Source organism: Manacus vitellinus, unplaced genomic scaffold (genome assembly GCF_001715985.3).
Source record: "Manacus vitellinus isolate BGI_N305 unplaced genomic scaffold, ASM171598v3 scaffold_6_pilon, whole genome shotgun sequence".
Lineage (NCBI taxonomy): Eukaryota > Metazoa > Chordata > Aves > Passeriformes > Pipridae > Manacus > Manacus vitellinus.
Window position 1 is genome coordinate 35162370 of NW_021940750.1, and position 19047 is coordinate 35181416.

The 19047-nt window shown below is 41.7% G+C and overlaps 1 protein-coding gene across 2 annotated transcripts in view; it reads right to left on the reverse strand.

The window, feature by feature from the left end:
• Window positions 1–4230: 4230 nt before the first annotated feature.
• Window positions 4231–19047, reverse strand: part of AHNAK2 (AHNAK nucleoprotein 2) — a 40885-nt gene continuing 26068 nt past the window's right edge. The window contains exons 2-8 of one of the 2 annotated variants that reach the window (XM_018082761.2): window positions 18713–18789; window positions 17874–17963; window positions 17044–17100; window positions 16306–16447; window positions 15362–15537; window positions 9291–14562; window positions 4231–9218 (exon numbers count right to left, since the gene is read on the reverse strand). In XM_018082761.2, coding sequence (XP_017938250.2) covers window positions 5218–9218; window positions 9291–14562; window positions 15362–15537; window positions 16306–16441 — 9585 coding nt within the window. In that variant the 5' untranslated portion in view covers window positions 16442–16447; window positions 17044–17100; window positions 17874–17963; window positions 18713–18789 and the 3' untranslated portion in view covers window positions 4231–5217. Of the gene's footprint in view, window positions 14563–15361; window positions 15538–16305; window positions 16448–17043; window positions 17101–17873; window positions 17964–18712; window positions 18790–19047 lie in introns of both variants that reach the window. The other variant, XM_018082760.2, reaches the window with a different exon arrangement.

Below are 19047 nucleotides of genomic sequence, written 5' to 3' on the forward strand. Positions count from 1 at the left end.
AAAATCTTTGTGAGAAGTTACATCCTTAACCAACAGAACAGTTTTCTGTAGAGTCTGCACTCCTCTAGATGGCACTCGAAGCTGTGTTTTCCCTGTTTTGGAGTAGGTAGATATTGTAGAACCAAAAGGAAAACTTCTTTCTCCTCCTCTCGTGAACTCAAATCTGACAGTGCTGGATTAATTGTTCAGTGGGACAGAGTTTTTGGACAAGCTGGCAGAATTGTCTTATGGCCATACAAGACTCATGCGGTTTAAGGTTCAGCTTATAGAGGAAAAATTGACATTTATGGGAGTACTCTTTTATTTTCTCTACTGAAACCATTGCTGGTTTTCCTCTACATATGAAGGGGTGGTTTACAATCAAGACAATTAATGAGATCTAAGATGAACTTGAGTTTATTTTCCTGGTTTCTTGTGAGACTTTTTAGGCCCTTTCAAAACTTGATTCTTATTTACTTGTTCTCTATTTAAAAAGTAGAGTATCATGTAAATTATAACCAGGCTGAGTTTCAGTTCTTTTCTTTTCCATTTATGGAACAGAGTTAATACTAATACCTATGCATGCATATGTTACTTATCTCTTTCATTTAGATTGTGATTTCTGAGGACTGTACCAAACGTAAGCTGGGGACTCCAGTGGTATTCATTAGCATTTATTTATTATCCTTGAATGGATTAGATACTAGGAAAAGGTTCTTCATCCAGAGGGTGGTTGGGCACTGGAAAAGGCTCCTCAGGGAAGTTGTCATGGTACTGAGCCTGATAGAGTTCAAGAAGCATTTGGATGACACTCCTGGACATGTGGCATGATTCATGAGGATGTCATGTGTAGAGCCAGGAGCTGGACATCGTGGGTCCCTTCTGACTCAGAATATTCTATGAGTTTTTAGTTTGATTGCAGGCTGTTCAGATTTTTGCCAGTATTGATTTATTTATGTCTACAAAGAGTTGCTGGCTTGGATCTTGAGCAAGGATGCTCTTCTCTGATCAGCTCATCTCATGTACCTGTGTTATGATTACAACGTGAGTGAACCAGCCCTCTGCTTTATCTGAGTGCCTTTCACGTGGAGCTGCTGCACTGCTCTCCCAGCAGGCTCATTTCTGAGAGCCCTTGGTTTGGTGCAGTGCTTTGTGGCTACAGCACTGCTGACAGCAATGCAGATGACAGCAAGACAGGACCTGGCTGGCTCCACAGGCTATGAGTACTGACAGGACTGCAAAGCCACCTGGCTTCACATGTTGGACACCAGCTTGTTCCAAAAGCTTTAGTATTATCTACTTTCATTTTTTCTTGCTGTTACCTAGGATTTTCTTTTACCAAGTGTTCCAGATAAAACATACATTCATTGTTTTCATCCAGGTACTGAGAAAACATTTCATCTGCCATTTATGCTGTATCAAGGTACACTTAATTTCTTGACAGTTGTAAATATCTCCCTAATCCCTAGAAGACAGCTCCTGAGTCCTCACTGATTCACAGACCACTGCTCTCTGCAGCTTTCCAGGGAGGGGAAGTAGAGAGGAAGGTGCTGATCCCTTCTCTCTGGTATTCAGTGATAGGATGTGTGGGAATGGTTCAAAGCTGCATCAGGGGAGGTTCAGACTTGACATTAGGAAACATTTCCTTACCAAGACGGTTGTCAAACACCAAAAGAGACTTGTCTCAAGCAGTGTTTGATGCCCCAAGCCTGTCAGTGTTCAAGAGGCATTTAGACAATTCCCTTAACAACTTTAACATTTTGACAATGTTTGGGTCATCTCTGAAGTGGTCAGGTAATTGGACTGAATGATTGTTGTTGTTCCCTTCCAATTAAGTATTCTATTCTATTCTGTTCTATTCTATTCTAAATGGCTTTAAATCCTCTTTCTTGTGTGAAAGAGGATAGTTTAGATCAGATATTATGAAAAAATTCTTTACTGTAAGGGTGGCGAGGCACTAGAACAAGTTGCCCAGAGAAGCTGTGGTTGCTCCATCCCTTGAAGGGTTTAAGGCCAGGTTGCATGGGTCACTGAGTGATCTGGTCTAGTGAAAGGTGTCCCTGCCATCACAGGGAGATTGGAACTAGATGGTGTTTAAGGTCCCTTCCAATCCAAACCATTCTGTGATTATTCTGCTCTATGCTTCTTCATATATATTATCTCATTCAGGATTAATTTTGGCTGTCTTGCCTTTGGGATATATGAGAGGTCCTGCTTCAAAGAACAAACAATAACCAACCAATATTCAGCTCTTAACAATGCAAAAAATCACTGTGGTCAGAGTGTCTGTCTTTTTAATGCATTTATACCTTCTTTTGCATGTCAAATCACAGCTGCAGGGTTTTTTGACTGGGGACTGAACGTAGATATTTAACTGAACAGCCCACCTTTTCAGATGTTAAAAAAATAAGTAGCAGTAATCAAGGAAACCTACCACAGCTGAAAGAATGACCTGAGCATCTCAAACAAGGTGTGCAGGTGTGTTCAGAATCAGCCTGCAGAAAAGATATCTACGTGCTGCAGGTTTGTTGCTGTGCTTCTTGCACTCTTTTGAGCTCTGTTCTTAGCTATTCCTGTGGTCAGACCCTTGGGTAATACCTTGTTAACCTGGTTCCTGTTTTGCTACCCTCCACTTTTTCCAAAGCTGACAGAAGCCTCCATGGAGGAAGGTTTTATTGTTGCTTCCTTTCTCTACTGCTCTTCCCTTAACTATTTCATTCATCCTTTGAAAACATCACACAGATTATTGCTCTGTGGCCACTGCTGTCTCAGAGTTCAATTGACTTGATTCTGTCACCTGCTGCCACACTCATGGTCAGTGCTGCCCACATGGATTCCTATTTGTGGGCCCAAGTAAATGGACACTACCTGAGAAATGTCTTATGTGAAGGCTGCTTTGCAGGCAGATGTGAGCTGCTGTTAGAATAGCATGTCCTTTATTGTATACATCACCTTTTTCTGGACTCAATTTTTCTGTCTACTTTGCAATGTTTTCCTCAGTCCTGGTATGTGCTGTTGTTGCCTGATGTGGTAATTTTGGGTCTATTCAACAATGATGTGTATACTCAGGGAAACTTCAGGGAAATTCTGTATGATCCAAATAAATAATACAATGCTTAACACTTATGATACGAGTCTCTTCAGACATAACTGGAGTTTTCTCTAAAATAACTGCCTGCAGTTCTCTTCAGAAATTTAAGTGTACCTCAAAGATATGCTTGAGAGGTGGGGCAATGAAAACCTTATGAAGTTTAACAAAGTGAAGTGCAAGGCCCTGGGTCATGGCAATCCCAGACACACCTAGGGATTGGGTGGAGAAATGATTGAGAGCAGCCCTGTGGAGAAAGATTTGGGCTGATGGTTGACGAAAAAACTCACCATGAGCCAGCATTGTGCGCTCACAGCCCAGAAAGCCAACCATGTCCCAGGCTGCACCAAAAGCAGTGTGGCCAGCGGGTCAAGGGGGGTGATTCTCCCCTTCTACTCTGCTCTTGTGAGAACCGCCCAGAGCATTGCATCCAGCTCTGGTGCCACCAGCATAAGAAGGACATGGAACTGCTGGAGTAAGTCCAGACGAGGGCCACAAAGTTGATAAGAGGACTAGAATATCTCCTCTAAGAAGACAGGCTGAGACAGTTGGGGCTGTTCAGCCTGGAGTGGAGAAGGTTGTGTAAAGAACTCAAAGCAACCTTCCAGTATCTGAAGGGGGCCTACAGGGAAGCTTGAGAGGGGCCCTTCATCAGGAATAGTCTACTGGTAGGACAAGGAGTAATGGGTACAAAGTGAAAAGATGGAAATTTAGGTTAGATATTAGGAGGAAATTCTTTACTATGAGGGTGGTGAAATACTGGAACAGGTTGCCCAGAGAAGTTGCACATGCCCCAACCCTGGCACTATTGAAGGCCAGGTTGGATAAGGCCTTGAGCAATGTGGTCTAGTGGGATGTGTTCCTGCCCATGGCAGGGGGATTGGAACTAGACAATCTTTGAGGTCTCTTCAAACCCTTAACATCATATGATTCTATGAAGAAACCTAGAAATGAAGAGCATCTCAACTTACAGATGGTTAGATCAAGTACACTTCATTGAAAATCCAGTTGCTAAATGTTTTGCTGTGTCTGCTTTCCCTGTACTAAATAGAACATGGAGAAAGGAAAAAGAGGATTAGAAAACTACTGTAACGAGACCTGTTGCAAATTTAAGCTGGGATTTTCAGAATCAGAAACATCAGTAACTCACACTAGTCGAGTTATTATCCATATGGTGAGTTTATTGTGACTTAATAATACAGACAGTGTTTTAATGGTACATGTGAAGGCTGTCACATATGCACTCTGGTTTCCATTGTGCCCTCGAGAGAAGCATTGATATAAACAAAGAAGCAAATAATTATATACACCTCCTTTCCCAGAAAATCTTTGAAGCAATTCCACCAGTGTGGCAGATCATTCTAAGCATTTAACTATCCCATAAATATATACATTAAAATTTATTTATCCACATTCATATAATTATTCTTTGTAAGCATGTTTTATTCTGGTATCTTAAAAATGTGAAATAGTTACAAGTTTTTGGTCTTGAAATTATTCTGTTGGGTTTTGTTTTGGTATTTTTAAGGCTAAATATGACCCACCACAATAATAAAAAAATCAGAAGAGAGGAAGAGGTAAAGCATTAGTCTCTCTACACTAGTATTTAATTTTTATTTTATATATTAAAATGTTCGTGGAATATACATACTACTTTAGCTGAAATAAAGAAAAACATTTTAATAAGAAAGTAAAAGTAGGTCAGAAAGGTCCAAAATCTAAAGAGCTAAATATAGTTCTTATAGTACTAGTTTATAACCCATTCCGGAAATAAACTGTTATCCAAATGTAATTACATTGTGTGTTTTGAGAAGCCTATTTAAAAAGCCTTTTGCTTTCACTGAGCCTTTCCATGGTTTACTTTCATTATTCAGGTATATTTTTTCAGACTTCGATCAAACTATGGGCTCCTCTGTACTTGTCATAATTCTTGCCTTTGGGGCAGATTTGAAGAAATCATTATTTTTATTAGTGCACAATATAGTACATCCATGTACCTGAAAATTTACATGTGGTAAATTCTGTTAAACTCTTTTTATTAACATCAGCTTTGGGTTTTAATTTTCAGTTACCAGAAAATTAAAAAAACCCATTTTTTTCTGTGCATGTTGATGATTTTGTTTTCATTGAGTACTGAGAAAATACAACCTTCATTTGGTTATATCTCCATCAATATTAGATTTACTATCTTTTTCTTCCTCCAACAAGATTAGTTCAGTTCTTGCCAAAGATGTCACAATAGATGAGGCTCCATCAATTTCAACTTTTTCATCCCTTGTTGTTTCTTTAGGTGATAAGCTTTCTTGTGCATCAAAAAATACATCAGGTTTATCTGATGGGCTATCTTCATCTGAGATTCTTCCCTCTTTATGACCCATCTCTTCTTTTTCAACAGACTTAGCCTTTTTGGAAGGAGATGTGAAACCAAGCTTGGGAAATCTAAACCATCCAGTTTTTTCAGTTTGCTTAGAGAAATCATCTGATGCGTCAGCAGATTTCATATCTTCTGGATCTGATTTTTTTACTTCTGTTTTTACATCTGTGCTTGCTTCATCACCAGAAGATGAAAAGCCAATCCCTGGAAGCCAAAACTTGAATCTTCCAGGAGATCTTTTGCTATCAGCCTTTTCTTTCTCATTGGTTTTGTCTTTTTCTTCACCTTCCACGGCTTCAGCTACATCCTCATCTTTAGAGAGAGGACCTGAAGTTATTCGCTCTGGTGATTTATCAGGAAGACCCTCTTCAAGTTTACTAGAAGGCTTTGCTTCAGCAGCATATGTTTTTAACTTTGGCAAACTTATTTCTCCACTAAATTTTTCAGACTCATGATGTGGTTTGTCAGATAGTTTAGGCTCAGCACTGCCAGTTCTCTGTGCTGCTACTCCAAAGCTTTCCCCAGCACATGTAGATTTTTTCACTGATCCACCTTCTGTTGGAGATGGCTGCTGGACTAGCACTTCTAAGTCACTGTGGGATTCAGGCAACTTTGCCTTGAGCAATGAGAATCCCAATGTAGCAGTTTTGACTTTTGATGACAGAATCTCTGATTCTTTCAGTATTTCAGTAGTGTAGATCTCACACCTTTCAATAGCAACATGTTCAGGTTCTACCTTCTCACTCACTTCTTGGCCTTCTATGTAAGACCAATGAATGTCCTGCCCTGCATTTGAAAGGGAGGACTCTATGGTAGTTGTCATTTGTGCTGTTTTAATGTCAGGTTCAGTCAGCATCAGAATTTTGCTTTTTGCTTTTTGAATACTCCCCTCTAAAGCCCCTGGTGTTTCATCAGAGATAGCAGAGCTTGCTTCCAGTTGCACTATTTCAATATCAGTACTAGATCCCTTTGGATCTGTTGCCACTTTTGACACTAAAACATCAGCTTCAATTGGGAGAGTTTTAAAAGTGAATCTTGGTATTTTTAGTCTGGGAATTCTTACAATTACTTCTGGGCCACTTTCTGATTGGTCCACTGTTTCCCCTGTTATTCTGTCAGATGCTTCCATATAATCCAGAGCTGGACTTTTCAGGCCAACAGATCCTTCTGGTTTTTGTAACTGCATTTCTGCTGTGTCTATTTCGCTTTTAGATATTGAATCAGCTTCTGACTTTGTAACATTGCTATCACCTTCAAAACCCTTGATTTCTGAATGAAACATTCCAAACTTCGGAATCTTAAACTTGTATGCTTTAGTTTTACTTATTTCTGCTCTATCTTCTACTTGCACTTCCATTCCTGCAGACACATCCTTTTCAACACTTTTCACTTGAAATTTCATTTCAGGATCTACTCTAGTAATTTTAACATTCGTCTTCACTCCTGGAACTTCTACTTTTAGATCTTCCAGCTTAGCAGTAACATAAGTACCATCTTCTGATCCCTTTGTTGTAGACCATTCACACATAGTCCTTTTTAACTGACTTTCTTCACTGTCTTTTCCTATAATTTTCACCTCACCCTTTATCTTTCCTTTTTTAATTGCTGCCTCTTTATTCTGAACATCAAGCTCTTCCTTTGGAAGTCTAACATCTGTTTTCTCCTGTGTTGCATCCAGAGTAATTTCAGCTGATGACGGTTTGCATCCTACTCCTGAAGTCTCTAACTTAGTGGAACTTTCTACCTTTGGAACTTCCATATCCTGTGGTTTGACTTTATGCTCTTGAAAAGTCAGAGTACCTGTAGAAAACCTATTTGTTAAACTGTTGTCTTTGTCAGTTTCTGAAGCACTTAGGTATGATTTAGGCAATTCTGCTGCAGACACTGTGAATTCTGAAGTATGCATTTTTTGTCCTTCAGCACCACGCTTAACTATGTCTGCATAAGTTTCAGTTTTTGGAATATTCACTCTACTATCTGTTCTTTCTGTGGACAATGAAATATCTCCTTCCATCTTCGACAAGCTAACATCAGAACTCCTCACAGAATCTTCAATTTTTTTAATCCCTTCTTTTCCAATAGTAATTTCAGCAACTGCATGTGGTAATGAGAAGGTATTTTCAGGAATACTTGTTTCAGTTTGTACTTTTGCAGAGGGAATGCTTGCCTGGGCTTTTTCCATACTTTCAATATCAGCATCACATTTTTTTTCCTTTAAGGATGTCCTGCCAAATGCAGGTATTCTGAATTTTGGCATTTTAAACCATCCCTGATGTTCTTCAGTCCGAACTTCTTCAGCTTTTATTTCATGTTCTTCTTTTAATTTGATTTCTTTGTCCTCAAGACTCTCAATAGCTCCCTCTGTCCTTGGTTTAGACACTGACTGGAGGCTTATGTCTACTTTTTGAGCTTCAATGCCATCAGTCAGATCTTGGGGTGTTTTTATTTTACAAACAACTACTCCAGGATCTGATATATCAGATATAAGTTCTGATGCTGGAACTCCCACAGCAATGTCAGCAATTTTTAGCTGGGGTTGTTCAGCTTCTATTTTTGGAGAGCTGATCTCTGCCTCTGGGAATTTCCCTTTTGTTAGGGAGATTCCAAACTTTGGTTTCTGGAATTTGGGCATTTTAATCTTCCCTTCGGGACCTTCTAATTTCACTTTTCTTCCATCCACAACTGATGATCTTTCTATTACTATATCAGGGCTCTTCAGTTCAACTGAAGCTTCTCCTTTGGGGAACTTAATATCTGTTTTTTGAATGTTACATTCATCGGTAGAACTTGACTTTAGGTCAACCTGTTGAAAACTCCCCTCTGAGGGAGTCAGAGCAGCATCAATCTTGGCTGAGCTGATTCCCATTTCATTTTGAGAGGCTTCAGTTTCTATTTTAGAAAACTCCAAAGTGTGGAACTTAAGATCAGCCACTTTTATGCTTATTTGTGCCCCTTCTTCAGTCCTTTCAGAATGACTTCTTTCTATATCAGGTATCTGAATTGAATCATCACCCTCTCTTTCCATTTTAAGAAGAGTAGCATCAACTTCAACTTTTGACGAGTGAGATTGAGATTTTGGAACCTTGATCTTGGACAGTGAAATTTTAGGCATGACAAATTGAGGCTTTTTAATTGGACTTTTTTGTTCAACTTTTCCTGTAGATATTTCCAGATCAAGGCCTGTCCCACTACCTTCATCATCCATTCCAGTTCCTCTCACTTCTGTATCTATTCTGCTTGACATTACAGCAAGCTTTTGGTCTTCCAGATTTGCTCCAGAATCAGGTTTAACACTTGTTTCCTTCTTTGGTGACCAACTGAAGGATGGAAGTTTGAATTTTGGCATTTTGAAATGTCCTTCTTTCTCTTCTCCATCTCCATCTGGCTTTATTTCCCCTTTGATTTTTAGTGCTGCATCTGAATCTTGAATATCACTGTCTGGTTTTGGAATAGAAATGTCAGCTGAAGGGAGGTGAACATCAGCCTCTGATGCCTTACTGTCAGTTTTGGTCATTTTGACTTGAGGGCTGTAAGTCTCTGTTCCTGTGCCACATTCCACCTCCAAGTTTGGTCCTTCGACAACAATGTCAGATATTTCTACTGTTGCTTTTAACTGGGGAACCTTGACTTCTGATTTGGATTGGCTGACCTCCTTTTCTGGCCCTTTCCCTTTAGAAAGTGTAATTCCTAACTTCGGCATTTGGAATTTAGACATTTTTGTTTTCCCTTCAGGACCTTCAGCTTTTATTTCTACATCACTCACAGCAATTTCACTTGATGTTCTTTCAACACTTGCATCAGGACTCTTCATCTTAAGTGAACCTTCAGTTGTCGTCCTAATATCTGAGGTGGAGAGGCTGGCGTTAGCAGCAGCTGATTTCAATTTTAGATCATCTTCTTCACACATACTAAGTATGACTTCACCTGTTGGCCTGCTAATATCCATGTCTATTTCGGGAGCTTTGACTTCTGGTTTGGAAAATTCCAAAGTTGGGACCGTAACTTTTGGCATTTTTATGCTCATTCCAGCCCCTTCCCCACTAATCTCTTTCTCAGATTTCTGTACTGAAACACCTTCTTTTTCTTGTTTGGGACCACAAATATCAGTTTCCAGTACAGGCAAAGAGACTTGGACTTTCTGACCCTTAATTTTAGGGAATGAGATCTTTGGCATGGTAAATTGGGACTTCTTGTTTCTGATCTTTTCACCATCTTTTTCTATAGATGTGTCAAGTTCTACATGAACGTACTGATTCTCAGGAGTAGTAAAAGTTAATTCAGAGTCTGTGTCTCCAGATAAAGTAGACAAAGGCGGTTCTTCCAGATGTTTCTCAACCTGAGATGGAACAATAGCTTCTTTCTTTGGAGACCAACGAAATGAAGGCAGTTTGAATTTTGATGATTTAGATTTTTCTTTCTCCTCAGCATCCTTCTCTCCTGAAATTACTTCCTGGTCTGCCTTGCAGTCTAAATCTGTGCTATGGATTTCTCCTTCTGATTTTGGCATGGTAACTTCCATTGGTGAGAGATTGGGATCCAGTATTGGTGCGTCCAGAACAACTTCAAGTGAAGGCTTGTGCAACTTTACACCTAACTTGACATCAGAGATGTCAGTTGGTTTTCCAGTATCAGGATCAGTCATATCAGATGTTATCCTTTCCCTGGAAATTTCAGATTCCACTTTGAAACCAATGTCACTTTCTGATGCTTTACCCTTAGATCGAATTCCAAATTTTGGTTTTCGAAACTTAGGAATTTTAACTGTAACATCTGTGTCAGCCAAAGACATTTCACCAGCTCTAGTTTTAACTTCGGACTTCAGACCTTCTTCCTCCACAGAACCATCTTCATTTACAATTTCAAAATCTGAAAGGTTTTCATCTGCAAGAGATGGTATTTTTGATTCAGATTCTGTTAGATTAATTTGGAATTTAGTAAGCGTAACATCCACGCTGCCCTTGGCCTCTCTGCTGCTGGACCAGCCAAAGGAAGGCATGCCGAACTTGGGCATCTTGAACTTGCCGTCCTTGGTCTTGGCGGCCTCCTTCTCTGGGGCTTTTGCTTCCCCTTCCAGGCTGAGGGTCGCCTCGGGCACCTGCACGTCAACGCTGGCCTTGGGAAGGGTGACGTCGACGGAGGGCACGCTGATGTCCACCTTGGGAGCCTTGATGTCAGCTTTGGGCATTTTCAGGGAGGGCTTCTCCAGCTTCCAGCCGGCCCCTTCGGTTTTGGCGCCAGGGACGTCGCCTTTGAGGCTCAGGCCGGGGCCCTCCCCTGCGGCCGTCACGGTGGCGGAGGGGAGCTCGACCTCTGCGCTGGGCAGGCTGACCTCGGGCCCTTCCGCTTTGGGGGAGGACACTCCAAATTTGGGCTTGTCGAATTTGGGCATCTTAAGCTTTCCTTTCAGGCCCGAGGCTTCCAGTTTGGCCCCGTCGAGCGAGACTTCAGCGGAGGGTGCTTTGAGGTCTATCTCGGGCGCCTGGAGCTCGAGGGAGCCTTCGACGGAGGGCAACTTGATGTCGGGGGCCGCGATGCTGACGTCGGCGGCGCTGGCCTTGAGCTCTGCCTGCGGGAGGCTGACGTCTGCCTCCACTTTGGGAGCCTTGACGGTGGGCTTGGAGAAGACCACGCTGGGCACCTTGACTTTGGGCATGTGTATTTTCATGCCGCCGCCCTCAACTTTGCCGGCTGCCACCTCCAGGCCGCCTTCGGCCTCGGGGCCCTGCAGGGCGACTTCGCCCTCCTGGCCTTTGGGCAGCGAGACCTCGGCCTTTGGCAGGCTGACCTGCGCGTGGGGAGCTTTGACCTTGGGCAGCTTGACGCTGGGCATCTTGACGTCGGGCATCTTGATGTCGGGCATCTTGAATCGACCCTTCTCGCCCTCTCCCGTGGCGGTCGCCTCCAGCGTCACCTCCACGCCGGGCGCTTGGATCTCGGCGCCGGGCAGGCTCACCTCCACTTCGGCGGCTCCCGAGGGCAGCGTCACATGGGGTTCCTTGAGGCTGATGTCCACCTCGGCGGCTCCCGAGGGCACCGTCACTTGGGGCTCCTTGAGGCTGACGTCCACCTCGGCGGCCGCGCTGCCCTTGGCCTCTCTGCTGCTGGACCAGCCAAAGGAAGGCATGCCGAACTTGGGCATCTTGAACTTGCCGTCCTTGGTCTTGGCGGCCTCCTTCTCTGGGGCTTTTGCTTCCCCTTCCAGGCTGAGGGTCGCCTCGGGCGCCTGCACGTCAACGCTGGCCTTGGGAAGGGTGACGTCGACGGAGGGCACGCTGATGTCCACCTTGGGAGCCTTGATGTCAGCTTTGGGCATTTTCAGGGAGGGCTTCTCCAGCTTCCAGCCGGCCCCTTCGGTTTTGGCGCCAGGGACGTCGCCTTTGAGGCTCAGGCCGGGGCCCTCCCCCGCGGCCGTCACGGTGGCGGAGGGGAGCTCGACCTCTGCGCTGGGCAGGCTGACCTCGGGCCCTTCCGCTTTGGGGGAGGACACTCCAAATTTGGGCTTGTCGAACTTGGGCATCTTAAGCTTTCCTTTCAGGCCCGAGGTTTCCAGTTTGGTCCCGTCGAGCGAGACTTCAGCGGAGGGTGCTTTGAGGTCTATCTCGGGCGCCTGGAGCTCGAGGGAGCCTTCGACGGAGGGCAACTTGATGTCGGGGGCCGCGATGCTGACGTCGGCGGCGCCGGCCTTGAGCTCTGCCTGCGGGAGGCTGACGTCTGCCTCCACTTTGGGAGCCTTGACGGTGGGCTTGGAGAAGACCACGCTGGGCACCTTGACTTTGGGCATGTGTATTTTCATGCCGCCGCCCTCAACTTTGCCGGCTGCCACCTCCAGGCCGCCTTCGGCCTCGGGGCCCTGCAGGGCGACTTCGCCCTCCTGGCCTTTGGGCAGCGAGACCTCGGCCTTTGGCAGGCTGACCTGCGCGTGGGGAGCTTTGACCTTGGGCAGCTTGACGCTGGGCATCTTGACGTCGGGCATCTTGATGTCGGGCATCTTGAATCGACCCTTCTCGCCCTCTCCCGTGGCGGTCGCCTCCAGCGTCACCTCCACGCCGGGCGCTTGGATCTCGGCGCCGGGCAGGCTCACCTCCACTTCGGCGGCTCCCGAGGGCAGCGTCACATGGGGTTCCTTGAGGCTGATGTCCACCTCGGCGGCTCCCGAGGGCACCGTCACTTGGGGCTCCTTGAGGCTGACGTCCACCTCGGCGGCCACGCTGCCCTTGGCCTCTCTGCTGCTGGACCAGCCAAAGGAAGGCATGCCGAACTTGGGCATCTTGAACTTGCCGTCCTTGGTCTTGGCGGCCTCCTTCTCTGGGGCTTTTGCTTCCCCTTCCAGGCTGAGGGTCGCCTCGGGCGCCTGCACGTCAACGCTGGCCTTGGGAAGGGTGACGTCGACGGAGGGCACGCTGATGTCCACCTTGGGAGCCTTCATGTCAATTTTTGATTGTTCTTCACCATTTTTTATTTCAATATCAGTTGTTGACATCAATATTTCTCCAGTAGTTTTTTGAAAGGCATTTTCTACCTTGCAAGGTTTTATAGTTATTTTTTTCGGACTTGGCAGCTGGACCTTTGTCTTTTCTTTCATGTCATTTTCTTTTATTTTTCCTTTTGATATCTCAGTTTTCACTTCAACACTTGGTACCTTAATTTCTTCCGCTGATCCACATATCTCTGCTTCCGCTCCTTCTTTTAGTGTTGGCATTTTTCCTTCCATTTCACTTATCTGTCCTTCAGTTTTCCCTGTTTCCTCCTTGGTATTTGACCAAGTAAATGTAGGAAATTTTAACTTTGGGAGTCGGAATTTGCTTTCTTTTCCCTCTATATCTTTCTCACCTGTCTTCATTTCAAACTTTAAGGTTTTGTCACTTGTGGGAATGCCATCTTCTATCCATTCCTTTTTTACAGTATCTTCTGATTCACCTGTGCTTTCTTGTCTTGCTATTTTTATGTCAGTTTTAGGTGTTTTCGTCATTTTGAATGATGGCATTTGTATTTTCCAAGAAGATACTTCTGGTTCTGCATCAGGTATGTGTGTTTTCACATCCAAATTCCTGCCATCCTCTGAAGTTGCATCCATTGTTTTTTCTGGTTCTGAATGTGGAACATCACCTCCCAGTTTGGTGGTTTCAGTCTCTGTCTCTTTTCTCTTGGGCACTGAAATCCCAAATTTTGTTTTCTGAATTGTTAGTATCTTTGTGTCTTCTTCTACTTGAATTTCTCCTGCTTCCAGTGTGTCAGATATGTTTAACTCTGCTTTTGCAGTTCCTATTTCTAGGCCTTTCACCTGTGTAGATCCTTTAGCTGTGTGACTCATCAAGTCTATGTTAATTTCACTTTCTCCTTCTTTTTTAACTGGTGTTCCTTTCTGTTTCTTTTTTCGGGATTTTGATGATGCTTGTGATGTTTTTTCAGTTGGACTTGCTTTCAGATCAGGTGTTTCTAAACTGGGCTTTGGTATCTCTGTTGTTATGTCTGGTACCTCAGGTAAACTAAATTTTGATGTTGATTCCTTGTCTTTTTCTTTTTTAATGCTTATTTCAACTTCAGGGCATTGTTTTACATGAGATGGGATGCCATTTTTCATATCTTTTAAGTCTTTTGTTAAAGTTTCCTGTACCTCCCCTATTTTCATTTTGTAAGCAGGAGATGTGGTATATTCAACAGTCAGGATTTCAGGATTTTCCAGGCTAATATCTTCTTCATGTATTTTTTCTCTTTCAGAGATCAGTGTAGTTTTTATTTCTTTTTTTTGTTTCTCTTGTAGGTCTGTTTTGGACCTGTGCATTCTGAATCCAATGCTAGGGAACTTCAGCTTCCTTTGGCTTCCTTTTTTTTCTTTGGTATGGACTTCTTGTGGAAATTGAGACTCTGTGTCTGTGCTTGTAGGAGAAATATCCTGTACAGCAGGTTCATATGCATCTGATGTACTATGAGATCTTCTGTGCCTCAATATCTTTTTATTTTTGATTGACTGGAATTTTGGCCATGATAATCTGTCTTTTTTAGGTCTCTTGCTTCTTCCTACTCTTTGGCTTGCAATTAATGTTTCCCTGTCTTCTTCTGAAATGGCTTTTCCTGAAACATGAAGCGTTTCTTCAGGAATGCTCTCACTGAGTTCTTTCTCCTGAAAGAACAAATAGTAGTCAGAAGATTAGAAGTAACCTAAATATAGGTGTAAGAGAAAATAAAAGACATACTGTAAAATGTGTAGAAAAAAGTTCTTTTTATTAATAGTATCTACTTCTTATATAAAAAATAATGAAAATTATATATATATATGTATATATGTATATAGTGTCAGGAAGAAATGACACAAAACAAATGGATTCTATGGCTGTAATATATTGATTTCTGAAGGTTTACATTCTTTGCAAAACACTGCACTAAATTGAGGTTTCTATATATATTTCTCTATGTACAAATATATATAATATATATTATTTATATAGATGCATATGAAGAAAAATAATTTTTAAGGTGATGGAAACCTATGAACAGATCATGTCTATCAAGATATCAGTGATTAAACACATATTTTTAAGAAAAAAAAAATCTCATGGATGACCTTTGGAGAAAAATGTTTACTGATATTTTACATTTTTGAAAATATTGCATATAATTATTATAGAGATTACCTGAGTCTGTTCTATCAGTCGACAATAAAGAATAAAAAAAGACAGACTCACTAAAGAATACTTTTGTACCCTAACATAAAATTGTGTATTTATATAAAATCTGTGGTCTCACTCAGGATTTAAAAAGCTGTAAATACTGCGTGGGATTTTTGTTTTTTGGTCATGAATAGTCATACTAATAAGTTTAAACACACACCTCAGTCTTAAGAAGACACAAGTGTGTTTTCTGATCTATTTCCACGTTGCTACACTATGTTATCCAAACTTTGTAAACTAATCAAAAGCTACCTGGCTTATTCTTTCCTTCTTGTATTGAGTTGTAGAATGTTCCAGCTCTTCTTTCACAGCAATTTTTCTTTTGAGGCTGAACTGGACTCTGTACGGCTCGGAATACTGGAGAATCTTGAGTGCATCTTCATATTTGATGTTATCAAAAAAGATTGTAGCACTTAGAAGCTGATCACCTGCAAGTGGAATCATGGATCATTTTAATTACTTTGTGTATTCTTACAGTTTTTCAAATTCTGTTGAAACAATGACCAAAAAAAAATAATTATCACATCCTTTTATTTAAAATATGAAATTATGTTCACGTAATAGAATCATGGAATAGGTAAGGCTGGAAAGGACCTCTGGGTATCATCTAGTCCAACTGCCCTGCTGAGTGAAGGGTCAACCACGGGCAGTTGCTCAGGTCTGTGTGCAGTCAGGTTTTGAAGATTTCTAAGGATGGTGACGCCACTATCTCTCTGAAAAACCCGTTCCAATATCTGACCACCCTGACAGTAACAAAGTTTTTTCTTACATTTTCCAGTGTTTAGACTTTGGACTTTTGTTCTTGTTTAAACCATTATTTACTGCAGTTCTGTGGCATGATACATTTTGCGAAAGAATCAAAGGAAGGTTCTTCGTGCATGTCATGAGTTGTGCCTTTTTTTTTTTTATTTTAGTTGCGTATATACCACTTTCTATGTGTCTTTTTCACTGTTCCAGTGAAAATTTTTTTTATCACATACTAAAAAATCATATTTCATTATTGTTCAAGCAAGTGATCTTTGAATTTATTAATACAGACAGCTTAAGCACTCACATAAACATTAGTTGGTTTGCAATCTACTATTTTTGTTACCTAAAGAGATGACAGATCAGGCAGGTATCTATGTGCACACACAGCTATATATCTCATTACTTAAAGATATAGAATAAAATCAAAACAAAAAATCAGACTGTACCTTCTTTAAGACTAAATATTTTTGAAGCAGGAGATTCCTTAAGTACTTTTTTAATAAATATTCCTTCATCTCCTCCACCTTTCACACTAAAACCACTAGCACCAGCTTCCGCTTCTGTTTTCAGGGTTACTTCCATTGTCTCCTAGAGATTGAAAAAGGTGTGAATTTATCATTTTTATTCATTTGTATCAAAGAGTTCTACATTACTCTACAATAAAAAGTTGAGTCTGATGAGGTATATTTTCAATAGCTCAGGAAAGGTTATCTAAAATGGAGATAACCCACTCGCGTTCAGTGTGGATTCAATTCTGTTCTAAATTAGAATTAAGCATGTGTTAGGGTTATGCTGGATCAAGGCCACAGGGAAAACATGTTATAATTTTAAAATGTGAAACACATGGAATCTTTTAGGGTTGAAAGATTTTCTGTTAAGATGGTTAACACTTGAATTAAAGTCAGTGGGCCAAAAAAGACAGACTAAGAGCTAATGCTCTACTGTATTCAAACCAAAGAAGGATAAAGGAAGAATGCTAAAAAGAATTATGGAAGGACCCTGAATAGGACAAGTAGGTGCTTATGCCTGTGCCATAACTAAGCAATTTGTGAAGTTCCTGGTCAAGCCAAGTCTAAAGCGATTCTTCACTCATTTGTCCTTCCTTCTGTCCATCCTTCATGTCTGTGTGTAATAATAAACTTTATTTTGCAAGGCTCATGCCTACAAGTGCTTTTAGGACTGACCTGTGAATGACTCTGTTTTGATTTGTCTGTAGAATGTTTTTTGTTTTCTTCTTGAAGCTGAAAAATAATTTTCAACTATTTAGTGTTCAGAAGTCATGCTGAAGTCAGGTACAACAAAAGTCAGTTAAAAGTCCTGGTTTAGACTAAGAACTGAGGCTGACTTTAATGGCAACAGAGCAAAATTCAGATCTGTAAGTGCAATGTACAACATGAATGATTTAAATATGCTATTCCCAGTAGTAAATTAGATGCCAAGGCCTCCCTTTATTGTACCAAAATTCGCATTATTTAATTCATTTGAATGCCAGAGACCAAATGTCTTAAGACATGGGGAGCTTTTCTGTGTCTTAATGTAGCACATTGCCCATGCTTTTATTTTTGTAAATGTGCTTTTTTTTTTTTTTACTTATTCAACTTCAGTATGAATTTCAAACTGCTGCCTACTTATCTTAACATGGCCGTACTAATTAAATCCCTAACACTGAATAACCAAGAGGTACAGGTAATTTTGAAACACTTATTTGCTAGATTCAGGTCACTTATATATTCTAACAGGAAAAACACTGTGGTTTCTTTACACGCTCTGTCCCGTGTCCTTTAAGGAATGAAGTCAAATTTTTTTTTTCCAAGAAACAAGAACATGGCCAGTAAATCCAGTACAAAATAAAACCATCAATGAACATGGACCAGGTTTTGGTGCGGACAGGAAGACAATATGGCTGCAACAACATCCCATTATACCACATATGAGTCTCTGCAAGTTGTAGGAGTTAAAGCCTCTTGAATCAACTTGGTAAAGCCATGCCTGTATGAAAAACTCAGTGTCTTGCCTTTAAATATTCTTCTTCTGTGGGATACTCGTAAACTGGAGAGGATCCCTGTGGCCTTGGACGAATGTCTTCTACTGCCACTTCATTAACCTGTGGAACAGAAATGAGTGGTGGTAAAGAAACATCAACCAATTAATAGTGACTCATTTTCTTAGGAGAGTTTCTCTAGTTACTCGTAGTCTCATTCTGAGTATAAATCTTTCATTAGTATGTCGGATGAAAAATAACCAATAACTCTTTTCTTAGGTCAAAATCAAATAAAATTCTCATGTTAAAGCACTCAAAAACACAAGGGACAGAGACCTGAGAGACAAAACCAGTGCTACACTGATTCTGGTTTTCTTTATGTATTGTTTGCATCTACAGATGGAACAGACTGAAAATACTGACAGATCAATAAGTAATAATCGAAAAAGGCAAAAAAAATCCCTCCCCTGCTTTATTTGCATCCTGTGGCTTCAAGCTTTATTGCCCTGTATAACCAAGCAAACCATGGAAAAGTCCCAGCAGGAATTTCTGCTGAGAAGTGCTTGGCATGCTTCCTTCTGGAGTCAGACAACAGGGAACCTAAACCATCTAAATCTTTAAAGAAAAATTACTGTAGTTAACAGCCATGTAATAGTTTCCTAAGTCTTGGTAGTGAACTTATGCTGATGAATCACGGCAAAGAGCAGAAGCCTTTTTACTGAAGCAACTTTCTCACTTTTGAGCTGGCAGGACAATCCCAAGCGGGGATTTTTAATGGGGAGGAAAATCACCAGCAAGATCCAGCTATAAACAAAATATTTAAGATCTCATTTTGCCAAACTCTCATCACAGAAAAACTTTAAAAGACTCACAGAATCTTCATCCTCTGCATCCGCATTGGCATCAGCATCTCCGGGGGGCTCAGCTGGTCTCAGCTGTCGTCCAGAACCTGAAAGCAGCACACAGGTTGTTGGTGTCTGCAGGATCCCCACAGGGCACAGAGCAGTCAGCCTGCAAGCTGAAAACCTCTGGAGCAGCATGCCAGGGGACATGCAAGGGCCAGCGGTAGAAAGGCCTGCTTTCATTTAGATTCCCAGCATCACAGAAGGACTTGGGTTGGAAGGAATCGTCAAGATCACCTGGTTCCAACCCCCTGCCGTGAGCGGGGACACCTTCCACTACACCAGGTTGTTCAAAGCCCCATCCA